Genomic DNA, 26784 nt, shown 5'->3' on the forward strand with positions numbered 1-26784 from the left:
GTGAAGAACTGGAAATAGCTTTACTACCTGGCTCACAGAGAAAAATATCTCAGTAGAAACCTGGGAGGCTGTTCTTTTTCCCATTTTTCTTTGACTGAGATTGAGAGTATTGCTAAGCATTAAGTCACTTGCAGGTTCTTCTGTGAGTAGTGTCTCTGCGGGAGTCCCACTGTAGATGTGGCAATGCTTCCGTGACTAAGTTTTTGGGGACTTTCAGTAGTAGTGCCTATTGGATTTAATATGTGCTCTTTCCCACCTTGTGCTGTGAGTGGCATCTAACTGCCACGTGGCTTAGTTGCCCTCAATGCCTTCTCAACCATCTTTGGTCTGAGACAGAATCTGGAGCAAAGCTCTTCCATCTTCTGAGCCCTTAGATTGGGGTTGGGAGCCTCAGGTCTCTGGGTCCAGTCCCCAAGACTCAGGCGCCCCCTGCATTGGGGAGCCCATGCTGACACTCCAGCCCCCCCTTCTGCCCCACCATTAGGGTTACCAGGTAGTCATAAAAAAAATGGACACGCTTCATGGAGGGAAGTGGGGGAGGGACCGGCCGGGAGGGGAGCAGTGCTGGCCGGGGCGGGGCGGGAAACAGACCCGGGGCGGGGCGGGAAACAGACCTGGGGTGGGGCAGCGGGGCTGGCCGGGGGAGACGGAGGGGCTAATGGGAAGCACGGCTGGTTGGTGGGGGGGTTGGGCAGAACAGGGCTGGCCGCGGGATATTAGGAGGTGCGGGGAGCAGCCGGCAGGGGCGGAGCTGGCTGGGGGAGCTCAGGAGGAGGAGGGGAGAACTGGCCGCTGGAAGCAGGGCTGGCGGGGGGTGCAGCAGGGCTGGCCAGGAAAGATCCGGAGCAGGAACTGGCCAGTGGGAGGCAGAGCTGGCAGCGGGGGATGACTGGCTAGGGAAGACTGGGAGGAGAAATCAGGGAGAATCAACCAACTGGACAGTTAAGAGGGGGTGGGGAAGCGAATCAGCTGGCGGGGAACAGGACTGACCCAGGCTGTGCAGATCTCAGGGCGCTCCCGTCCCTCGCGAGTCAGTCCGGCTGATGCTCCACCACGCGCTTGACCAGCGCACAAGAGCATGGACCTGGCTGCCCCTACTCCTCCTCCTCCTCATACATCCAAATCCGGAAAGCATAAAGAGCAAAGGAGGAGGCTTACAGGGATTGCTTACTGGAGACAGATGTAGTCGTCTTCCACATCAGCTGAAATGCCTCTTTGCATGACAGGATGACAGGAAGCATTGAGATTGAAGTTGTGGAGCAGGTTCCCCTTGGAGCATCATACAGATCCAAATACATGAGACTCAGCTCTCAAAGCACGATAAGCCGATCCTTGTTATTGATTGAAATATGTTAAAAGTAAAATGTATTAAAAGATACATGGAGACTGAGACACCCCTCTGCAGCATGACTGTAAGTATTTCTGTACCGTACATTCATTTTCCTCCAGAATTGACTTTTCCTTGTGTTTTTAGAACTGATTCCAGCATGCGTATGATTCCAGCATGCGTATGTACTATATTAATTTTAGATCAGGCTCCAGTTCTACTTACTATGATGCTAGGTTACCCTTTATTAACGTCTTCTAAGTCAATGGCTCTCAACAGGGGCCTGCCAATCAGGGCCAACACTAGACTAAAGAGGGGCCCAGAGCAAAAAGCTGAAGCCTCACCATATGTCTCTGAAGCTCAGGGTCCTTGAACCCTGTCACTCAGGCATTCTCTGGCAAGGGGCCCCAGGCAGTTGCCCTTCTTGCTACCCCGTAAGGCCAGCCCTAGATGTTTTAGATGCTGAAAAATAGTAGTTCTGGCACACATGGACGATGGAGTTTTATAAAGTATGGGGAGAGTGTGTGTGTGTGGGGGGGGGGGGACTAAAAAAATGCTTGAGAATCTCTATTCTAGGTGAAAGCTATTAAACAATGCAAAATTTCATCGCACAGTTGATTCAGTTATCTCTAACTTCATACAGGAAAATGATCATCCAGATACAACTTTTGGGAAATTCTGAAAGCTGTTATAAAGATGTCAATACATAAGGTATGCCTTCCAAAAGGAGGGAGGGAGACTCAAGTTACTAGATTCTCACTGGCCAAGAAAATAGATGAGTTGGAGAAAGTGCACAAGAGTGACCCAAATAACAAAAACTGCCTAGCCAAATCTAATCTACCTCAAATATAACAAATGATTACCAGGTCAAGTCTAATTAATATGCAGCAGGGTTAAAAAAGGGTACATCTACACAGCAGCGTTATTTTGGAATAACTGATGTTATTCCAAAGCAACAAAGAGCACGTCTACACTGCAAGCCATTATTTAGAAATAATGGCAAGTTGGATGACTTCTTACTCCGACTTCTGTAACCCTCATTTTACAAGGAGTAAGGGAAGTCGAAGGAAGAGTGTTCTTCTTTCAAATTCCTGATGTGCAGACAGTGCCAAAAGCTGAATTAAGCTATTTCGGCTTAAGCTACACAAATGACATAACTGATGATATGGCTGGGGGGATAAAGCAGGTAAACTAGTTGCCAGAAAACTTTAAGATGGAACTAGTCAATAATTATATATCTTACAATAAGATGGGAGTCTCATCCTTGAACCAATAGTTATAAATAATCAGTTTAGACAATTCTGTCAAGCTTTATCTATGTAATTCCCATGTGCAGTCTGACTAAAAAATTGGATCATTGTATTGATAGCCCAGATTTTATTACCCTATCTTGTGAACAAGTGTTAGTTATGGACAAAACTTTCTTGATAAAACTTGATAAAACAATACCTGAGATCAAATAGGCTATTAAAAATAAGAGTTCCGCCAAGTCTCCTTGGATAGATAACTTTCCAGCAGATTTTTGCAGTGTGTTTTGGAATCAGCTATATACTATGACAATGCTGTACTCCTCTTAATAAATTTCAGGATGTTTTACGCTGGGTAATCTGATCCCAAAACTGGTAACGAATCTGTGTTTCCAAGCAGTATCAAGAAGTAAAATGGTGGGGACACAGCACCTCTGTCTGACAAATGATTGGCAGGTGCACTTTCACTCAAAAAAACCTTTTTTATTTAGTTCATAGCATGTATCTAAAATAAAAATGTTTTAGAGCACTCCAGATATAGTTACCAATATCTGAGATAGTGTCAAGTGGTCAGCAGCAGGGTTAGGTGGCCAGTGTTCATCTTAGCTGCTGAAAAGATTGCTGTCAGTTTCTTAGCTTGTTGAAAGCCTTGCTGAAATTTCTCTAAAGTGCATACTCTAATTTCATTCATGTTTCTCAAAACAAAGCACTCATACTAACCCCAATGGGCTGACTAGCAACAGCAAAGAATTCATCATTTCTATTTATCTCTAAAAGCAGCTCCCAGCAACAAATTCTCAAACAAAGTCAGCTATCTACACTTCTTCCATTTCTCATAGGTTTATGTGAAGTGCAGGTTACATCAAGTCGAGTTCTGCTGTAACAGATGCCCCATGTAGATGCAAAGATTTGGATTTTGCCTTAAGGATGTAGTTCGCCTCTCAAGATGAGTATACTGTATACAAAAGAAGAGGAACTAAGGGTACGTCTAGACTACATGCCTCTGGCGACAGAGGCATGTAGATTAGACTACCCGGCATAGGAAAATGAAGCAGCGATTTAAATAATCGCCGTTTCATTTAAATTTACATGGCTGCCGCGCTGGGATGAGGCATACCTGGGAGGTCGACAAATGCCTTTGATGTCTACCGCGGAGCGTCCAGACTACCATGCTGAGCCGACAAACAGCTGATCGGCTCAGCGCGGCAGCCATGTAAATTTAAATGAAGCAGCGATTATTTAAATCGCCGCTTCATTTTCCTATGCCGGGTAGTCTAATCTACATGCCTCTGTCGCCAGAGGCATGTAGTCTAGATGTACCCTAAGTGTCATAACTAAGCTTTTCTTTTTATCCCAAACTCAACTGGTATGTTTACAGAGCTAGTGGAGGGAAAACATCTTACCAAAGGATGCATTTGGAATGCTAGATTAATATAGATACAAATCTGACAACTCCAACCTCCAATTGTTCAGGATTCTTAAGGATGTTGTGTGACAAGGAAGGCTGTTTTTAACCGATATAAATTGCATGATAATCCTATTTATTTGAGCAAACAGTGAAGGAGAGACCCCAGAAAAGCAATACTCTAATGCTATAAGTCAATCTAGGGCCTATATTCATTTGGAAAGTTCTACTCTCCCTAGTAAAGAGAGATAGGGTATGTCTACACTACCCTCCTAGTTCGAACTAGGAGGGTAATGTAGGCATACCGCACTTGCAAATGAAGCCTGGGATTTGAATTTCCCGGGCTTCATTTGCATAAACGGGGCGCCGCCATTTTAAAATCCCGGCTCGTTCGAACCCCGTGCTGTGCAGCTACACGCGGCATGGACTAGGTAGTTCGGACTAGGTTTCCTAGTCTGAACTACCATTACTCCTCGTGGAATGAGGAGTAACGATAGTTCGGACTAGGAAGCCTAGTCCGAACTACCTAGTCCATGCCGCGTGTAGCCGCGCGGCACGGGGTTCGAACGAGTCGGGATTTAAAAATGGCGGCGTCTGGCTTATGCAAATGAAGCCCGGGAAATTCAAATCCCGGGCTTCCTTTGCAATTGCGGTATGCCTACATTACCCTCCTAGTTCGAACTAGGAGGGTAGTGTAGACCTACCCACAGTGGCTATCCACATCCTTAGGAATTTGTTTCATATAGTTGATAGAGACAATTTTGGAAGATTAGGACATGTCTTAACACATAAATAAGTTATTTCCTTGCAATGGAAAATCCTGAAACAGGAGGATCTGGTGTTTTGAATACATTTATTTGGTTTATTCTATTTAATCTGAAAATCAGAGGTGTCTTCAAAAATATCAGCTAAACTTAATGATGGAATTGATTAAGAATGATTCTTCAGTCATGCAAAAATGTCAGTACATAGAGTGTGTTCTTTCTTGATTAGAGTCGCAACTTTAATGATTGAGTGCTGACCATAAATTCACAGATTAAAAAAGGAGGGACAAAAGGGGACACATTGTTGAGTACCTCTTTTTAATTTATATGTAAGAGAAATTATTCCATTAGTTGACAGTGAAGCTAGAGGAGAAATGTGTGTAACAGACCTAAGTAAAGAATATCTGAATTTTTTCAGACAACCTTTAATAAAGCTATTCGACCCTATCAGAGGCCTTTACTGCATCTAAAGATAAGCCCGTGGAGGGAAAGTCTGACATCTAAGTTTGTTGGATCAAGTGAGCAATATTTTTATATTATCAGGATTTTTATATTCCTTTAATGTAACCATGTCAGATTGGTGGAAGAATGGTGTTCAATTGTATCACTAAATTGTTTGAAGTATTTTGCAATCTGTGTTCCACAGAGCTATGAAATTCGAGTTGTCACAGTTACAACTATCTTGATTCTCCTTTAATATTAAAGTTACCATGTCATAAGTTTTGATATTTTTTGGAATGTTTCAGTGAAGACCTTTGAAAGAATGCTAGATAGCTGATTACAAAACGTTTTGTAAAAATCTGCTGGAATGCCATCCATTCAAGGCTTTGGTGGAATTCTTATTTTTAATAGCCTGTTTGATCTCCTGCATTGAGTAAATTTTGTCCATTAATAACACTAGTTCAGACAATAAGGTATTAATGGATGTATCTTCAGTTAAATGATCCAATAAGATAATCTCATTTTATTGTAATAATGAAGAAATGCTCGCCAGCCATTCTAGGGGGTCCTGATGAGAACCATTGACTTGGGAGAGATTAATAAAATGTAACCAGCATCTGTGGTAAGTAGAACTGGAACTAGGGATGTAAGCGACTAGTCGACTATCCGATAAGAATATGCTTATTGGATAGTCGACTCCAGTAGTCGCTTCCCTCACCCGTTGCTGCCTCTATCAGAGAGAGGCAGCAAAGGGGAGAGCAGGAGCCCGTGCTGGGGAGAGCTGTCTTAAAAGCTGATTCCCCCCAGCACCATCTCCTTGGGGATGGTGCAGGGGCTCAGCGGGGAACTGGCAGTGCTTCCACCTTTGAAATGTAGCAAGAGCAGAGCTCTTGTAACATTTCAAAAGCAAAGCGTGCATGGGGGGGATTCAAGCAGTCCCCTGCTGGCCCTGTGCTCCCTGCTTTTTAAATGTACAAAACCCCCGAGGGGAGTTGCTTGAGTCCCACACTGGCCCCAGGCTCCCGGGTGCACCTTGCTTTTGAAATGTACAAGAGCTCCTCCGGGCTCTCGTATATTTCTAAAGCAGGGAACGAGAGGCTAGTGGGGGACTCAAGCAGTCCCCCACTGGTCCCGTGCTCTCTGCAGTGCTTCTACCTTTGAAATGTAGCAAGAGACGGCAGGGCTTTACTACGTTTCAAAGGCAGAGGTGCGCTTCTTGACTAATCGAATAGTCAATGCAATTTGATTAATCTAAATTTAACAACTTTAAGTGGAACATGATCTAAAATAAATATAGCATGAATAGTTGCTTCTGTGCATGCTGGAATCAGTTCTAAAAACACAAGGAAAACTCAGTTCTGGAGAAAGATGAATATATTGTAGAAAAATATTTATAGTCATGCTGTGGGTAGATGTCTCTGTCTCCATATATCTTTTTATACATTTCAGTAATTAATTATGAAGGTTGGCTTATTGTGCTTTGAGAACAGTCTCATGTAACTGGGTTTGTATAGATGTCTATTTAGTGTAGTATTGTAGTGACTTCTCAGCATTACAAGAATGCGTTTTATTGGAAAGAATGTCTTTGATGTCTTCGAAAAATTCAGAATTACCTCCCACCTGGATTATGAATGCTTCCTAGAATTAATTTTTTTTTTTTTTTTAAACTTGGAACGGCCTTCACAAAGGGTGTATCTTCCTTGAGGACCATACCAAGACTGTATATGTTAAAAAGTATAACTTTTCTGAATAAAGATGTATGTGCCTCTGCTGTTAGAATTCAGTGATGAATGGTGCTTAATGTCTTGCCTACCCACATCTTTTTCAGACTTCAGCATCTATTTCTGTTAGATGAATTTCCTGTAAGAAAGCTACTTGATGCTTTTATTTTAATGTCAGATATGTCTGGACTCCGGTCATCTGAAGAAGTGTGCTGTGCCCATGAAAGCTCATGATACCATCTGTATGTTTTGATAGTCTATAAAGTGCTACCAGACTGTTGGTTGTTTATACTGTACAGACTAACTCGGCTACCCCCTGAAGCTTCTGGATTTTAATTCATTTGGATGGTTGAATAAGGCTCCTCACGTTCAAGGAGCACACTCTAAGGAAATTTATGGCAAAGTTGTAAAAGATATATTAAGAGTTATAAACTTAATCTGAAGATACATATTTCCCCATTGATATTGTAAAATTATATCTTTAGGATATGATCTCTATTTATGTATATTAGATACTGGTTAGTTTTGAGTAAATTTGTCTTCAGTTAAGCTTTGAAAGTGTGTTAAATACCCATAGAAATTTCTATGGGTATCGTGTGTGTTCCAAAATATATTTGTAACAGAAAATAAACATTAACAGTTTAATACAAGCTAGTGTAGGCACAGTTGGATCCTTGATGATTTCAGTTTCATCTGCTCGCTCCTTAATAATAATCCATACATATCTAAATGTTATATATTTTAAGACAAATGTTATTCTATAAATGTCTTTGGGTATTTTAAGAACAAATATAATCTTACGTACTGACGTTTTGTGCGTGTGTATGCATACATACTCATATAAGACTCATCAGTGTACATTTACAATTGCTCTGATAAATCAAATATAAATTAGTACAGAATTAAATCTAAAAATTACAGCATAAAAATTCATATTCAAGTAGGGATGTTAAAAAGCAGTTAATTAGATAACTGCGTAACCACTGAAAATCTTAGCGGTTATATGCTGCGGGCTCTGCCGAGTAAAGCTTATATTGCAGAGTTTGCAGTGCAGCTGGCTTCCGGCAGCAAATGCGCACTGGGAGGCAGCTGCAGGCCCCGCTTCTGGGGAGCTGGCTGTACTGAGGGCTCTGCAATATAAGGTTTATACAGCAGAGCCTGCAGCGCAGGGTGGCAGCCAGCTCCCTAGGAGCCAGTGTGTGTTGCAAGCCAGCTTTTAAGCCATCTCCCAGTGTACACCAGCTCCCACCTACTGCCCTGCTCTCAGGGAGCTGGCTGCTGCCCCGTGCTGCTGCCTCTGATACAGTTGATACAGAGGCAGCAGTGTGAGACAGCAGGTAGCAGGCAGGAGCCAGTGTGTATCAGAGGTAGCAGCGCAGGGCGGGAGCCAGCTCCCTGGGAGCCAGTGTGTTACAGTTATGGTAACCGATAAAGTCATGCTTATCAGTTAATGGTTTAATTGGTTATACTGTTACATCCCTAATTCCTAGTATATGAAGTAGCCTGCACAAATTGAATTACTAGTGCTGTTTAAGACTTAGGTTGTAGTCTACTTTGCATGTGAGGCGTATTGACTGTTCAAAGAGATTTGTTGACTATAACAGTATTTTTCAACATGTGGCCCACAGATTGTCTAAAATTTCCAAAGAAGTCTAGACTTCCATTGCATTTTTTTTGGAAGTATACAACTAAAAAAAATTGAACACTGCCGCCATAACCTAATCCATCACACACAGCAGAGCTAGTGAAGAGATTCTGTCTAGCAGTGCAAGTTCTCATGATTAGTGCAGACTAAATAGTAGATGAATGCTCTTTACTATTTTTGAAGTGGGGACCACATTAGGAAAAACCTTCAATGTGAGAGCCACATGAACTACTAAATTAACACATTGCTTACTACTCCTTAATGATATGATGTTTCGGAGCCAGTCACATAACTGAAATAAAGTCTACTTGTATAATTAACGGTTGTTCATTTTATAAAATAACCCAGAAAATATATGGAATTTTAAAAAGCACCAGTTCGAGTAAACTTTTTAAGCTCAGAATAATGCAAATCTTACTTTCTGACGTATCCAGTTTTTAGCATGCCTGTTCCTCTTTGACTTTGTTCATGCCATGTTTATAATTCTGGGGGAAGGGCCCTTTTTACCCCCTGCCATTAGGCAGGAGTGAGCTCCAAGGGAAGGGGCCCTTCCTCCTTTTGCTGGTAGGCAGCATTGATTTCTGGGGGAGGGGTCCCTTCTGGCAGCTAGAGGAGAGGCCCCCCCAGCAGTCCTGCAAGTCCCAACTTGCTCCCCTCCTCAGTTACTGCCCAGCCTCTACCTCAGTTTACCTTTGGGACAGGTCCAGTCCTGAACTGTTCCTAGAAGGCCAGCTGGCACCCTCTTCGGGCAGAGCTTCAGAGGGGGGGCAGGGATCTCTGTGCATTCCCCTCTGCCACCATGTGTCTCCTGGCCCATGCACACACACCCCTCACGCATCTCCCGGCCCTGCCTTCCACTCCGAGGTAATTTAAAACCCTCCGAGGACCCCTGCTGCCATCACCTGCAGCAGACGGGGATAGAGTGACTTCTAGCTGCTAGCTCTATGCTGCTTCTGACGTGTCCCTGTGGCCCAAGGGAGGTAGGTGCTGAGCCATCCCGTCGTAAGTATAAGGTGTGAAAGTATTAATGCACTTTGTGTAACTGACTAGATATCAGTGATACCAACTTTCTTGATTTGATCACAAGTTGCCTGATAATTGGGGCTTTTTTTCCCCTGGAAATATCCAACTATGTTGTTAGAATTAAACCATATCTGGGGACTTCATTACCTGATGCTTGATGCACCACTATCAACTGAGTGCTCTGACTTAACAGATTATACTTGCTTGTTGGTGCTTGTTGGTGCATGTATTTGAAAAGAATCCCAGCCTTCCCCACTCCCACAAATAAGACTTTTTTGATCTCATGGTTTGAGGAGAAAATGTGCCCCTAAAAAACATGGCCCAAGTTCAGACAAAGACCTCCAACACCAGATGACAAGTAAAAAGATACCCAAGTGCATTTTTATTTGAGACTTCAAAAAGCCATCCTCTTTTGGGGGGTGGAAGGATGAGGTGATTCTTGAGTTTTGATCTCTTGGTTTTGGCAATATAGTACATGCAAGTTGATAGGGGGAGAAACTATGCCCAGGAGCCCAGGCAGAGAGCAGGATCCCACAAAAGATCTGAAACTGAGTGCTTACTCTGACACTCCCGTTCTCTCATGCAGGGATCTCTTGACCTTGCCTGGAGTAACCGAAAACAAAACCCACCAGCATGCTGGCTGCAGAAGCATGTCAGCTTGATTGGCTCCCTGGCAGTCGCGGTTCACGTTGTGGAGGCAGCCAGTGCAGCTTCCCGAGCTGAGCAGCGCTCTCTGTGGCTGGGACGATGTGGACACTGGGGATCTGGGGGTTCTGGATGAGTTCCTGTCTACCCCCCACCTTCCTTCTGGACTGGCAGCCGTGCGGGACTGATTAAATAACTTTTTCAAACTATTTGGTGGGCCAGATTGGGGAAGTGCTCAGGCCGTAGATGGCCCCTGGGCTGGGAGTTTGAGACCCTTGCAGTGCGCATTGCCGTTCTGTAAAATTGTTGTTACTCAGTTCCAAAAGAGATCAGCTGTTCAGCCTAGCTGGTTATTTGCTAGGAGTTATAATACTGTATAAGTGAATATTATCATGTCTGCAAAGATAAATAGGAGAAGAAAGTGATTGCTTTTTGATGTATGCTAGCAAAGTCTCAATCTTTGAAATGTCTAACCAAGCTCCAAAGAAGGTTTGCAAAGCCCTGTGGAGCCTGCTAAATCCATACTGAAGGTGGACAAGTACTTGGTTCTGTGTTTGACCTTGGTCCCCCTCAGCATTTGCTTTATGCCACTGAATACAGCCCTCTTTTGTTAAGTTCAGCTGAGAAGTCAAGAAAAAGAGAAATTTTGTGGCCTTTGTACATGAGTTTCAGTTTTTCTTGAAGCATTCATTAACATTACTTTGTCATTTAAACATCAGCAGCTTGAAGATGATGGGTCTGAGGTTCTCGATTCCTTCCTTTTAGTTCCAGGCATTCAATAGGTCATTTCAATATCTAGGACAGTTGAGGGTGGAATTTAAATATGTCAGAAAGTAAGTTCTGAAGAAAATGGATAATATCCTTCTCCTTTAGACCCTCAGCAATGCCAACGAGGTGAAGCTTTCTTCGAGGTAATTTTTTCCAGTCCTTTTTTTCTTCTAGTTTGTCTGGTCTTTATTATAAAGAGACAGGGTATGTCTACACTACAAAGTTAATTCGAACTAACAGTCGTTAGTTCGAATTAACTTTAATAGTGGCTATACATACAAACTTCTAGTTCGATGGAGCGCTTAATTTGAACTAGGTAAACCTCATTCTACGAGGAGTAACACCTAGTTCGAATTAAGTAGTTCGAATTAAGGGCTGTGTAGCCACTTACTTCGAACTAGTTGGAGGCTAGCCCTTCCCAGGTTGCCCTAGTGGCCACTCTGGGCTGTCTAGGGCAGGATAGCTGCCAGCCTGGCCACTAAAGGCCACATGTGAACCCAAGAGCAGGTTTGCATGAAAATCAAGTTGTTCCAGTGAGACCCCCAACCCTGAGTCCTGAGCTTAGAACATAAGAATGGCCGTACTGAGTCAGACCAAAGGTCCATCTAGCCCAATAGCCTGTCTGCCAACAGAGGCCAGGGACACCATTCCTACCCCTGGCTAACAGCATTTCATGGACCCAACCTCCATGAATTTATCTAACTTCTCTTTAAACTCTGTTATAGTTCTAGCCTTCACAGCCTCCTGTGGCAAGGAGTTCCACAGGTTGACTATGTGTTGTGTGAAGAAGAACTTTCGCTCATTAGTTTTAAACCTGCTGTCCATTAATTTCATTTGGTGTCCTCTAGTCCTTATATTATTGGAACTAATGAAGAACTTTTCTTTATTCACCCTCTCCACACCACTCATGATTTTATATACCTCTATCTTATCCCCCCTCGGTCTCCTCTTTTCTAAGCTGAACAGTCCCAGTCTCTTTAGCCTCTCTTCATATGGGACCTGTTCCAAACCCCTAATCATTTTAGTTGCCCTTTTCTGAACCCTTTCCAAGGCCAAAATATCTTTTTTGAGGTAAGGAGACCACATCTGTACACAGTACTGAAGATATAGCATACCATAGTTTTATACTTCCCCTCCTCCTTCTTCCCCTTGCTTCCCCCTTCCAGCTCCCTCCTCCCAGGTTTCCACCTCCCCTCTCCCACCCTCTCTCTTTCCCCTCCCATCTCCTTTTCCCAGTCTCCCCAGAGGTTAATCTCCCCCCCCCCCCCGTTTTGTTAAATAAAGAGAGTTTCTATTTTTGAACACGTGTCCTTTATTTTTTACATCAGGAAGGGGGGCTAGGGAATGGTAAGTGGAAGGAGGTGAGGGAGGAATGGGGCACGAGCCCCCGATGGGGAGGACTGGGGTGGCTCTGCGGGCTCCTTGGGGTGGAAGCTCTACTGCAGGGACTCCTGGATCCTGACAGCCCCCCGATTAATCCCTCCGGATAGCAGCCTGCTGCAAGTGCAGCCGGGCTGATGGCCAAGTGCTGTAATGTGCTGAGTGAGGGCACTCAGGGCACTCCAAGCCAGGACTGCTTTGTGGTCCTTCATCGAGGTAGACAAGCAAGTGGGGAACCCTGAGAACTGTGTCAGGGGTGCGGGTCGGGTCCCTTTAATCACAGCCCTCGGCTAGCCTGAGGCAGCAGCTCCACACTCTTAAGTCCTAACCTGATGCCCTGCTGGCACTGGTTCTGGCCAGCCTTAACTTCGGTTCAGGGTCCACTCAATGTGGACTTGCTATTTTGAATTAGCAAAACACTAATTCGAATTAGTTTTTAGGTCTAGATGCAATAATTCGAATTAGCTTAGTTTGAATTAACTAATTTGAATTAAGTTAGTTCGAATTAGTGCTGTAGTGTAGACATACCCACAGTTTCTTCTTTAATTTCACTGGTTTCAATGGCAGTATTTTTTTAAATTCATTTTCCAAGTAAGCCATTTGGGATTTCACATCTCACATTTCTTGAGAGGCCATGAATATCCTTTTAGATTCAGTCCATTTGGTTTGTATTTCTTTCAGTGCTACAGTATCCTGGACTAGGTTCTGCTGTGGCCTTGGGGTCTCCCCCTTCATCTGTTTAGGTGATTTAGGTGTAGGGCTTGTGTTGCCTTTCACTTTTTCATTGGAATCTATATTCAATAGTTTGAAGTTTATTCAGGGGACAGAATCTTCTTGCCAGTTTGCAAGGACAGTTATTATTAGCAGCGAATTTGATGTATGGGATATGAGGAGATTCAGGACTGGCAGTTACCTTCCTTATGGGTATCATATGATCTCCATCCTCTCTTTTCTAAGTTTTTACAGTCCCATTTTTTAAATCTGTCCTCATATAGAAGCTGTTCTGTATCCCTAATAATTTTGTTGCCTTTTTTCTAACTTTTCCCATTCTAATATATACATTTTTGAGAATGTACAGCCAAAATTGAGTGCGGTATTCAAGGTGCAGGCATATCATGGATTTATATAATGATATTATGATATTTCCTTATCTGTACCTTTGGTGCCTGACATTCTATTACCTTTTTTTGACTGCTGCTTCACACTGAGTGAAAGTTTTCACAGAGCTAATCACAATTTCTTTCTTGAGGAGGGTAACAGCTAATGTTGACCCCATTATTTTGTGTGTAAAATTGAGATTTTTTCCAATGTACATTACTTTGCACTTATCAATCTTGTATTTCATCTACCATTTTGTTACTCAGTCACCCCAGTTTAGTGAGAGAGCCATTTGTAACTAGTCCCAGTATAGATCCTTGGGATACCCTGCTATTTACCTTTCTCATTTGTGAAAACTGACCATTTATTCCTATCCTTTGTTTCCGATCTTTTAACCTGTTACTGATCCATGAGGGGTTCTTCCCCCATCCCTTAGTTTGCTTACGAGGCTTTAGTGGAAGTCCAAGTACACAATATTGACTGGATCAATGTTGTCCACATTTGTTTTTACACCCTCCAAGAATTCCAATAGGTTGCTGAGGCGTGACTTCCCTTTCCAGAAGCCATATTGACTTTTCCCTAACATACTGTGTTTCAGTGTGTCTGATAAGTCTTTTCTTTACTATAGCTTCAGCCAGTTTGCCTAGTATTGAAGTTAGGCTTACAAGCCACAGAGGTCAGAGAAAAGTGCCTTTTTTAGGGAGTGAGGTCCCATGAAATTTGAGGCAAGTGTAGCAGAGATCTGCAATTTAGAAAAATGCAATTTATAAAATCACAATTTCTCTTCTGTCCCATGCATTGTCTGCAGATTTGTTACAGGAACACGGTGATAGTAACTGAACACAAACATTCTAATCTAAGGCAGGGCTCATGCTGTGGCTGTTGCAGGAGCAGCACACGTTGCACTTGGAATCTTGGCAGCACTTAACCTCCTTGGAACGAGTGAGAGAGAGAGAGTTGGGCCTTCCTAGTAGGAAAACTCCATCCCATGACCTTGCATAACGCCCTGGTAGTCCATCCCCACAACATAGAAAAGGAGCTCTCTATACTTCCTCAGGAGAGGGAGCTGGAATGGTCTCCTCTCAGCTACCCTTCATTCTCAGCATTTGGCCTGTTCTCTCTACACCCAGGATATCAACCTTCTCCTTCCAGTGAGTGTAATTAGTTTTCTAGCTTAAACTGTGCTCCATTGCTGGATGTTCAGGATTCAAACCTGCGCATCATAGCATTTGGTTTTACAATTTGCTTTTTAAAATGGGTAAATCATGTGTAAATGAAGTCCCTCCTGTTAAAATAATGTTATTTTGTTGCAAAGCAACCACTCAGAAGTTAGGAAATGCCAGAATTTAGGTTACTTATTAGCCCACTTGCATTACGGTGCAGTCTTTAATTACATGATCGCATAGCAGTTTTTTTTAAGAGACCTTGGTCTTATTTAGTCCACCAAATGGATGGTTCTTTGGGAATGAAGCAGGGTTGTATACTGAATTAGTTGCTACCCTACTTCATTTGCTTTCGATGGTGGAAGGTTCATAGAGAACAAGGCAGGAGACTGCAGGAATTAAAAACACGATCTTGTGGTTAAGGCAGGTGAATGCCACACAGGAAAGCATAGTTCTACCCTTGCTTCTACCACAACCTTCCTATGTGATGCTGAGTGAGTCACTTAAACCAAAGTTTTGGCAGATGGCCACTCACTTCTATTCATGTTTGGGGGCCTGAATATTAGAAATGTACGACTTGATGAGCAGAAATCTTGAGGTCTGACAACTGTAACTGAATTCAGTGGGACCTAGGGATGTGAACAACTAGTCAACTATTGGATAAGCAAATGCTTATCACAGGCCTGCACAACTCGGAAAGCAAGGAAGGCCATATTACTCCAAAGAAAACAGCGAGTAGTGTTGCCAGATGCTTTCCCAAAAAGTACCGAGCACGCGGGCTAAAAATTTTTGTCGAGGAAAAAGAAGAAAAAAAAAAAACCATGCGTGTCGGGCATACAAAAAAACCACCTTACTGTCCAAATTAAGCACGCAACCACAGATTTTGTTGAAAGCTCAAGATTTTGTTGAATAAATTCACATACAAGGGAAAGATTCACAGTCACACACAAAGAGAAGAAATATCTCACGGAGCAAAATTTGTTCTCTGATACAAGTTATAATATCGACGGGGCATAGATTTTACCAGCTGGCGAGCTGTGACTGGGCAGGGCCGCACTGCTGCAGCAAGGGCGACCCACCCCGCTATCCAACAGCGCTGATGCCCATGCTACACGGGGAGCGCGGCATTCTGACAGCAGTCTGCTCCGCGCAGTCAAGTGGCGTGCAGGGGGGCCCAGCCAAGTGGCATGCAGGGGGGCCGAGTCCTGGGACGGGAGCTGGAAGCGGGGGTGGGGCCAGAGTGTGCGTGCGTCCCTGACTTTGGGGAGAGGCACCGGCACAGGAGAGCGCTGCATTCAAAAGGGGAGTAGAGGAGAGCAGAAGAGAGGAGGGAGGAAATATTAGTTCCAAAAGTCGTCGTGGGCCACACAGTGAGCCCCTTCGGGCCGCATGCTGTGCAGGCCTGTCTTATCAGGTAATCCACAGGCTAGTTGACTAGTTGCTTCTCTCCCTTGCTGCCTCTATCAGATAGAAGCAGCAAGTGGGAGGAAGAGGAAGGGACACTTCAAAGCGGCAGCGCAGCATGGAGCCTGGGATCAGTGGCGGAGTCCCCAGCTGATCCTGGGCTCCACTGGATGCTGCCACTTCGAAATGCCATGAGGAGACTGACTCTGGGCTCCCTACAGCATTTCAAAGTGGCAGTGCTGCATGGAATCTGGGGTCAGTGGGGGAGTCTTTGAAGTGTAGCAACAGCCCTAGAGCTATTGCTACACTTCAAAAGGGGAGGCACCCTATTGACTAAATAAATAGTCAATGCAAAATGCATCAACAATTCAATTAGTCAGTTACTCGATATTTAATATCCCTAGTGGGAACTGTGGACCTGCAACATCTCTGGCAATCTGGTATTGTTGCCTGAAATTCTAGACCTAGCTTTTTTGCCTCAGGCAAATCTTTGTCTCAACTTTCCCCTCTGTAAAATGGGGATAATGATGTGGTCTGATCTCACAGTGGAGAGAAATTCCTTAATGTATGTGGACCGCTCCAATATCCAGGAGAAATGTGAGTAGTTGAGGTAAGGTGTGAATAGGTGGAGGGTCAACCCAGGGATGATGATCCGAGGTTGGGAGTCTGAGATGGAAGAGATGATATCAGAGCCTTTGAAGCAGTGCAACTGCCTTTGCTGAGCAGGGCTTGAAATTTAGGGATGATTCTGGAGTCATACCTGCTGTTGAACAATGATATTACAGAGGCAAACCAGTAAGCTTGTTACCTTGTGTGTCTGGCTAGGCAGGTATGACCTTTCCCTTAGGAAGTGCACTTTGTCACTGTTATCCATGTCTTTATCTCAGGCATCTGGAGAAGGAAGCTTCAGCTTGCTTTTTGAAAGGGTATCTCACTGGGATTGTGACACCCATGCTCTGGACTGTGCCTCTGGCTGCCTATGGGCTTCTGGGAGTTCAACAGGGGCACTTGAATTGGATACCTCTCGTCATAAAGAGAGGGAAACTAGCAGAGAGTTCTCTGTGAGGGCTCTGGGATTATGGAATTTGCCTCCCTCCTGCTTAGATGTCCAAAATAGTTCAGATTTAGTGATTATCGGGGCACACTGGAAAAGACACCTGTTTGCTAGGAGCTGTGGAGATGATTTCCCAAAACAGTGAAGAGATAGGAATGAATATTTCTGTAGGGATCTGGCTGGTTGAGTTTCTGCCTAAAGGATTGTTTTAATGCTAGGGATGTAAAATTTCATTTAATTAGCTGATTAAAGGGGAGAGAGCAGGGAGGAGGCTTTTCCCCCTTGGCTGCAGTGGTCCCTCCCTCCACCACGGGCAGGGGCTGCTCCGATCTGCTCCCTCCCTTCCTTGCCATAGACAGGGACTATGTCAGCCAGGTTGGAACAGCCCCTGACTGTTGTGGGCTAGGGCACCCCACATGCAGTGGCTGCTCTGCCATCCCGGCCGGAGCAGCCCTGTCTGTACGGCACCCAGACCAACTGCATGCAGTGGTCCAGCAGTCCGCAGTGACCCACAGCAGGTGGCGTGCTGTCCCCCTGCTTAGCCTTATCCAGTAAGTGTCACTCATGGGTGAGGCTTACTAGTTAACTCAGGGATTGGCAATAATTTTTGAGTGGGGGCCACTTCAGAAATTTTTGAAGTGGCTCCGGGCAACTGCAGAAGGGGTGGACCTCAGGCAGAAGGGGCGGGGCCAGGACACTTCTGTGCTTCCTCACCCAAGACCCTGGTTGGTCTGGAGATTGGGGAGCCTGCAAAGTCTTGGCCCTTAGCAGTTGAAGGCGATTTTCTATGATTCTCCCTGCTGCCCCCAGGTTAGTCAGGGCCTAGGGAGGGTGAACATGTGAAGTCTCTCGCTCCCTGCCCCTGACCTGCAAGGGAGCGTAGCCCTTAGTCAACAGCCAGCTGAGCAGCAGCTGGAGGTTGACTTCAACTGCTGAGCCCCTTGCAGGGCGGGAGAAGATGTCACGCACTCTCCCTGCCCCAAGCCCTCATTGGCCTGCAGGAGGGGGGGGAGTTCGCAAAGTCTCCTCCCACCTTGGCCCCATTCCGCAAGGAACATGCGGCGCTTAGAAGTGCCGTGCCCTTCACAGGGTGGGAGGGGACTTCACACACTCCCCCTTCCTCCAGGCCAATCAGGGCTTGGGGGTGGGAGGAGCAGGCAAAGTCTCCTCCCACCCTGGCAGGAGTGCGCGGCACTTCTAAGTTCACATACAGGGCAGGGGGAGACTTAGTACACTTCCCTCCGCTCCCAGACCCTGATTGGACTGGGTATGAGGGGCGTGGTAGGGCCTCTGCAGGCCAGATAAGCTTGCTTGGCAGGTCGAATCCAGCCTGTGGAGGCCTGTTTGCCCACCCCTGAGTTAACTGGTTAAACCTTCACATCCCTATTTAATGTGACTGGGGTTATGTTATAATACTAATGATTATGGCACAGGAAGCCTTTGTATAGGCATTCTTTTTATTAATGAAATAAGTAATAAATTGTAATTGCAGGCGTTGCATAGTGTTCAGTAAATAAGATAGGAACCATTAACTTGAAGATGAGTATATATCAAACTGCTGCCTCATTTCCTAACCACTCACTCCTATGCACAGAATGAGGGAGGGGTCTTGTGACAAAAACAGCATGTGATCTTGTAATTTAAAGATTATATCATAGTGAATCCATGCAGACATGCAGAGTTAAGACTACACAGACAAATCCTTGCATTTCTTAACTTTTACAGCCCAAATAACATTATTTTAAATAGTTTTGTGTGTGGTATATTTCTGTAGTATGGTGGGACTTATGGTGTCTGTGGATTGCCCCATCATACAAAAGAGGAAATTTGCTGGAATATATTTCAAACTGGGGTACTACTCCTATAAATTCATAAACACATGCTTAACCTTGAACATATGAGTAGTCCCATTGGTTCAAATTAAGCATAAGTCCTAGTGCTCTGACCTGAAGTCCTTTGGACTTTGTCCTTTTCACTAGGTCTGATATATCCTGATGTGTTTCCAGCATAGGTCTTGTTTATTTGAAATTTATTCATTGCTTGTGTATATACTTTGGGTTCTGATCTCAATAACATCAGTATTAGACAAGTTTAATTCCATTGTGATCAGCTCAGTTAGTTTTTGATTATGTGAGGCCAGGATATTCAGTCCCTTACTCCCAAATATATTTTCAATGGTATGGTACCAATTTTATGTATTCCTGTAACCTTATTATTCTATCCTTGCCCAGTAGATGGTACTGTTGACTCTGTTTTATGATTTCTTTGGACATTTGTTTCTTTAGAGCTGCTGTACCTTTTTATTGTTTCCATTTAATGTGTTTTAACTATAGCTTTTCTCACTTTTCTCTCTCTGCTCCCAAGTAAATTCTGCAGCCAGTGGAGTAAGGATGTTAGATTGCAGTTACCTAGCAATTATATAGTCAATACAATTTGGATTGAGCAGTCCTGGCCCATGCTGGCTCTGGGAGCCACCCACTCTGTGGCTCTGCATTTGAAATGTAGTAAGAGCCACACTCTTACTACATTTCAAATGCAGAGGTGCGGCATACCAGACCAGCGCAAACTGGGACTGCTTGGTCCCAGCTCATGCTGAGTCCAGCAGCCTCTGTTCGCAGTGGATAGCCCCCGTCCACCGCAAACAGCTTCACTGCAGCCTCTTCTATCCCTTCTCCCCCCTCCCGCGCTGCCTCTAACAGGCAGCAAGGAGGAGAGGGAAGGCACCCTGAAGACGGTGTTGGGGGGAACTGGCTTTTAAGCCGCCTGCCCCCAGCACTGGCTCCTGTTCTGCGTCCCCCCCACCCCGCCCTCCTTGCTGTCATGTGGAGCAGTGGCGGCAGAGGCACAGCAGGGAAATGGTGAGAGCGGTGATCATTTTGGTCCTTCAGCCTTTGAAATGTAGCAAGAGCCTATGGGCTCTTGGAGTGGTACCCAGTTTGAAAGAATCAGCTCTATTCAGCAAGAAATATACCATCACTAACATCGACAAATTATACATCATATGGATTCTCCTCCGAAATTTTATAGATTAGTGGTTTTAGAAAAAAATGAAGTCATTGTGGCATAGAGACCTGTGTTTTAAATATACAATACCAGTTTGTGTATCATCCTAGCTTCACTGAAATCAATAGGCCTTTAACTGTTGACTTCACTGGAGCCAGGGTTTCACCTCAAGCTTGTTACCAGCTTTGAGGGAAGATGTCATAAAAGCAAGTACTAAGTATTTTTATGATTTGGGTGAAATCCGTATGATACTGTGCATACTCAACTCCCATTGAAGCTAGTGAGGTATGTTTTCAAATGCACAGTTAGTGTCTTAAGTGTAGTCATTTGTGCCTTTGAAAATTTTCCCCAGTAGCATATTCTGACGGGGAGCCGGTCTAAGGCTTTGGCACAAAAGCACTAATATAGTAATGCAGGTGTTTATATACCAGAGTGGGAAGGCTAGAAGCTAGGACTTCAGGGGAAATAACAGGTGTTCAGCATCTCTCAGGCTTCAGCCCTTTATTAATAATGGAAAATTAGTGGGGTGATACTGCAAAGCGTTGAGTGGGAGTTGAGCTTATTCAAAATTTCAGAGACTCCGTCATGATTATATTCAGGATTCTCACTCTATTTCATGATCACAGTGAAAAGAGTTGGATTAATCATATCTGTTCAGAAAAAAGCAAGTCTGATTACTCTTTGTTGTATTCACATAACTTTATTAGATGTGCTTATCACCTTCTGGCATTGTTGCAACTCTGGGGAAGAAATGCTGGCACGTCAATGATAAGCCAAATCTTCTGGCTTCAGATGTTTTCATGTGTATATAAATATTGGCAATATCTCCCACTCTTACAATTCTGTTGTAATATATGACCTTTTTCTTAAAATTCTAGCTTGTGGAGTCATGTGTTTGATCTGGGAATCTCCTCTGACATCTTTAAAACAAAATAGTTTCTAGCCATCCTAGTTGCAAAGGGAAGCTTGGAAGCATAAACCCTAAGGCTCAAAAAGGAGACAATGAATAAAAAGATCCCAATGGTTATTTCTTAAAATCTCATTATTTTTGTGGGATTTGACTTATGATTTTGGGGCAGCGTCTCAGGCAGAAGGGACAGGGCTGGAGCCGCTGCTCAGAGTGTAGTGCTCTGGTCCCCCGGTTAGTGGCGCTGGCTCCCCCTCCCCCAGCCCTTAACGCTGCCAGTGGTAATTTAAAGAGCCCAGGGCTCCAGCTGCTACAGTAGCAGTGGCAGCAGTCTGGAGCCTTGGGCCCATTTGAGTTGCCAGGCCAAGGGGCAACTGCCCCATTTGTCCCTCCATCAAGAGGCATGATGACACCTATACAACTCAGTGAACCTGCTGACTTATATATTAACTAGAAAGCTGAACACTAGATTCATCCACTAACACTGAAGTCGTTATGGCATTTGGAGGATGCTTTGTTACTGGAGGCAAGATGGACATAAATTAGTGCCCCCAGTATAAGCACAGTATGTGGGATATTGCTCAGTCTTGTTCCTGACTGATAGTTATACAATAGGTAATAAACAATTCATAAACTGCTTTGAGATGTTTGCTTATTTTCAGTGGAGAAACACTGAGTTTTTGGTTGATGCTGAAATTACAATATTCTGGAAATACTTGTATTTTTTGGATCACTTTCAGGCCTTTGACAAAAATGCTTGGTGATAGAGCACTGGTTTACTGCCAGTGAAAGGAGATCCAAAAAAAAAGCAGAATGTTATTTTTTCTTCAGATTTCTGCTATGGGTTAGACCTCCCAGGTCTAGCACCCTCAGGACCTGACTGGACTCGCACAAGGGGATTCGCTGGACCAGAAGAGGTTCCTCCCCTCATGACCCATGCTGCCTCTCTGCCCTGGGCTAGGGCTACAGCCTGGTCCCACTTCTGCCCCAGCCCTCCAGGACTCTCTAGCTGCTGCTGGCCCTGCTGCTGCTGGGGCTGGAGCAGCATGGTTGGACCTCCACAGCCAGAGCTCCCTGGCTGCCAGTAGGGCTGGAGCTCCCTGGCCACTGGAGTCAGAACGGGACTGGGATTGGAGCTCTGTGACCAGGCCCGGAGCTCCCTGGCTTCTGCCCTGGCTGCTTCCAGGGCCTGAGCCCTGGAGCCTTGGCTGGGACCAGAGCTCCCTGGCTGCCTCTGGGGGTCAGAGCTCCTTGGCTGTGAACATAAGAACATAAGAACGGCCATACTGGGTCAGACCAAAGGTCCATCTAGCCCAGTAGCCTGGCTGCCGTCAGTGGCCAGCACCAGGTGCCCCGGAGAGGGTGGTGGACCGAAGACAATATCAAGTGATTTGTCTCCTGCCATCCCTCTCCAGCCTCTGACAAACAGAGGCCAGGGACACCAATTCTATCCCCTGGCTAATAGCCTTTTATGGACCTAACCTCCATGAAATTATCTAGCTTCTCTTTAAACTCTGTTATAGTCCTAGCCTTCACAGCCTCCTCTGGCAAGGAGTTCCACAGGCTGACTACACGCTGTGTGAAGAAGAACTTTCTTTTATTAGTTTTAAACCTGCTACCCATTAATTTCATTTGGTGTCCTCTAGTTCTTCTATTATAGGAACTAATAAATAACTTTTCTTTATCCGCCCTCTTCACACCACTCATGATTTTATATACCTCCACTGCCAGGCTGGAGCTATCCGAATGCTGGGGCCAGAACTCCCTGCCATGCAGCCTCACCCACACATGCAATGGGGCTCCTGGTTGAGTTGCAGTCACCCGTGCTTCTGCCCTGCCACCAGAAGTCCCTATTCCTAGACTCTGTGGTCCAAGATTATCGGTAATCCAATATTGCCGGCCCAGAGAGTACCAGTTTAGTGAGATACAACCTATATTGATTTTATTTTGTTTGGCTACATACCCCGATCAAATTCATATATGTATATACTCACTATTCTGTTAATATTTGAGAGTTAATTTAAACATTTTTCTATAATGCCGTCTATGTTGTGTGTTAGAGAAAAAATGAATACGCTTTGCCTGTGGCTAAGGGATTAGCAGTGTCACTGAGTATCACTCATGTAATACAATGAAGGACACCTTTATAAGAATTCTTAAGGGAGAAGCAGTTAAACATTTTTTTTTTAATTTCACCCTATTTTCCTTGGTTTTATCAGTTCAGAGTGAATGAGTTTGGAGCCCTGGAAGTCATCACAGATGAAACAGAGATGGAAAGTGTTAAAAAGGCCACTGCTACTACTACCTGGATGGTTCCAACTGCTCAAGAAGGTCAGAAAGAAGCTATTTAATTTTTGTACACTGCATTTTTTTAATGTAACAGTGTCTCATAAAATGTTTCCAAAAGCTTTAAAAATGCTTAGTTGTTTTTCCTGTAACAACTGCTGCAACCACCTCATGAAAAAACTGAAGGGATGTTATTAATTACTTGTGTGAATAGGTGTCAAAATAAATGTCTTTTAAAACTTTACACTTCTATTATTAAACATCTGGGAGCAGTAATTTTAGAAAACTGAAGCTGTATCCTTCTAATAGGACCTTTTATCTAAGTTTCGAACTAAACCAATTTTTAATATGCTCTGTCCTGTTATTATTTAATTAAAAGATGCCCTAATTGTTTACTCTGTTTGAAATGTATCTGTATCCTGCACTTTGTTCTTACTGAAAACAAACAGAAAAGGATTTTACCTATGATCTGTAGTTAAACTTCAGCCCAAATTGTGTAAACTATAAACAGTACTTGTTACAGTATTTTGTTTATTTGTTGCTCTAACAATCGATGAAATTAGGTCTGCGGCATGTCTTTGTTACTGCTTATTCTAGAAACACTTTTCTGAGTAATAACATTGAGGTTTAAATGGGCATTATAATGCTGGCAAAAGGAAAATACACTTTTTCATCCATAGAACAGTATATCACATAGTCACAGGTGCTCAGTATTGTTTTGTACACATTTACTGTAGAATCAATAGAGTAGCACTGAATAGAATACCACAGTTACCGTCCATAGTTTCTTGCAGCCAGCATTATTTTTGGGTGGAGGGACCCTTTCAGAGGGTACATTTTGGTAGGTGTTCCTTTTTTTTTATTACATTTTTAATTATTGTTAGCATTTGTAGAAAATGACAGATTAACAGAATGTAACTATCTACCCAACGGCACAAACAGTAGTGCCAAAAACTTTGCTACTCTGCCCCGTAAATATTTCTTACACCTGACCTGGAGAGACCCTTTCTAGGGGTGAAAAAGTAGTTCCGCCTGTTTAGTCCTTGACCTCTCTCCTTATTGATATTAGCAATTGTAACGGGTGTGATTTTGTTTGATGGGTGTCTTTTCAGTATCTATAAGTAATTGAACCAAGAGTGCCAGTTAATATACCATAAGTCAAAGTAACTGGTAACAATTTTCAATCACTATTCATATCTGCAATGTGGAGGTGAGAGCCTTGTTACTATAGTACTTTAAACTTCCGATAATCCGGCACCTTTAGGACCCAGGGGGTGCCGGATTATCAGATATGCCGGACTATAGGAAGGAGGGGCTATGAGGGGTCTGGGGTGGAGTGGGGGGGATGCGCCCCTAGGCGCTACGGGACCAACCTGGCAGCACCCCAGCTGCTCTGCCCCCGACTTCCCCGAGTCAGCCGCTGGTCAGTTTCAGCAACGGCTGAATCAGGGAAGCCGGGGGGGCGGGGGCAGAGCAGCTCCGATCGTCCGGCTGCCCAAAGCTCTTCCCGGTTCCAGATGGTGCTGGACCATCAGGAGTGCCGGACCATTGGATGTCGGACCACTGGAGTTTTACTGTATAAGGCACAGTGCAATATGTTTAGGGTGACCACCCATCCCATTTTTACTGGGATTGCCCTGTATTTAAGCTGTCTTCCAGGCATCCCGACTTTTTTTAAAAAAGAGGCAAAATATCCAGTACTTGCATGCCCCCTGCTGCTCTTTGAGTTCCCCAGTCAGAGCAGCTGCAGCAGCCTCCTATTTGTGGTTAATAGTAAAGCAGGTGCCAGCACATGGTGTCTGGAGTCAGGCAGGGAGCCAAGGGAGAAACATAGAAAGAAACCAGGTTAGGGATATTAAATTGTGTGTAAGCAGCTAATTGAGTAGTCGATGGAATTTCCATCGAGTACTCAATTAGTTGACAAGGGGGGAAACCACAGAGCCCCAGGAGCTAACCCTGCTGCAGCTCTGCCTTTTAAATGTATTAAGAGCAAGTAGGCTTTTAATACATTTAAAAGGCAGAGATTTAGTGGGGGGGACTGGGTGCAAGCTGGGAATCAGCTGATTTCCAGCTCTTGCCTGGTCCAAGATATGCCTCTGTCTCTCCTGCCCCCCTCCCCTCCCCCCCCCCCCCCCCCAGCACCAGCTCCTGTTCCTCGCCCCTTGGTGCCACTCTCTGATAGAGGCAGCAAGGGTAGAGGGAACCAACTAGTCAAGTCATATGCTTATCAGGTAGTGGACTAGTCACATGCATCCCTAAACCAGGTAGGAGTGTGTTCCTTTCCTGTGCACCCTGAGGAAGGATATAAGTCTGCTAGCCTTTTCAGAACATGAGGCTAAAGCCCCAACCACTGGCATTTCCTTCCTCCCCCCCACCCCCAGCTCCAAGGCTTAAACCCCTTTCTTGCCTCCCACTGCTGGCTGCTTCCCCATTTCCACACAGCCATTGGTTCTACCACTAATGGCAATGGCATAAATAGAACCTTACCTTTGTTTGCCAAGCTCTGTTGTATGAAATTTCTTACTTTTTGTACTGTAGCGTGGAGAAATCACTCTTTTCCTTTCACTATGCAGCCTTTTCAGAAAAGACCGGGATTCCCCTAAAGTTGAAGGAAACTGCAAAAGTGGATGGACATATTTTCTGTGAAAACTGTTATCACTATGGTACCACAGAAGAGTTTATTCCTGAAGGAAAATTTTGCAGCCAGAAATGTGCACATCAGGTCAAAAACAAGTAGGTACTATATCTACATTAAAGCATACATATCATACAAATGCAGCATGACGAGGGAATACTGGGACAAAATAGTAGTGGGGTCAGATGGAGTAAGAGAATGACACAATCTTAATTTTTGAATTTTCTGACTTTAATTCTCAATTATGGATATGTACTTATAATTTTGCATTGAATATTTATAGAATATGAGAGCTCTAGTATTGTGTTATGCCAGTGTTGAGGGCATTGTTAGTTTCACAATAAAACGGTGTCTCTTACTGTGGAACACAAGCAGTGAAAAATTCATTTCTAGTTTGCATAAATCCGTCAGACTTCCACATTTCTTTTATAATCACTAGAATTAGAATGCTCAGTGATTAGATGTTTGGTATGGCTAGTTAATTATGTTTAAGTGCAAAAGCTACATTACATATGATACCAGCTGCAGATTCCAACCTGTGTCAGTTTCTTCCATTTCAGTGGTGCACTGATGCTGCTCATCACATCACAAATGAAGTTTTCTGATTACATGCTCATTGTAAATTGTACATTTCACTAAGGCAATTTGACATATATGTTCTAAAGCATTTTTCCTTCTTTTAAGTAATTGCTTCAAATTTGTTTCTAGTTGCTGGACTGACAATTTATGCTGTTACATATCCACTTATTCTAATTGGATTTGTCAGTCATAATTATTAGTTCTTTCTTTTTTTAAAAAAACTGCCCTGCAGTCTTAAACATTTCAAAAGAATTGCTTCTTTATGAGTTTTGATGCCAGGTGGAAAAGA

General features: G+C 44.1%; 1 protein-coding gene across 7 annotated transcripts in view; it reads left to right on the forward strand.

The window, feature by feature from the left end:
• L3MBTL3 (L3MBTL histone methyl-lysine binding protein 3) overlaps positions 1-26784 on the forward strand; it is a 161227-nt gene that overhangs the window by 35074 nt on the left and 99369 nt on the right. For all 7 annotated transcript variants that reach the window (XM_075924145.1, XM_006118587.3, XM_025182380.2 and 4 more), the window contains 2 exons: positions 23215-23326; positions 25855-26014. In XM_075924145.1, coding sequence (XP_075780260.1) covers positions 23215-23326; positions 25855-26014 — 272 coding nt within the window. The remainder of the gene's footprint in view (positions 1-23214; positions 23327-25854; positions 26015-26784) is intronic.

This window comes from Pelodiscus sinensis, chromosome 3, assembly GCF_049634645.1.
Source record: "Pelodiscus sinensis isolate JC-2024 chromosome 3, ASM4963464v1, whole genome shotgun sequence".
Taxonomy (NCBI): Eukaryota; Metazoa; Chordata; order Testudines; family Trionychidae; genus Pelodiscus; species Pelodiscus sinensis.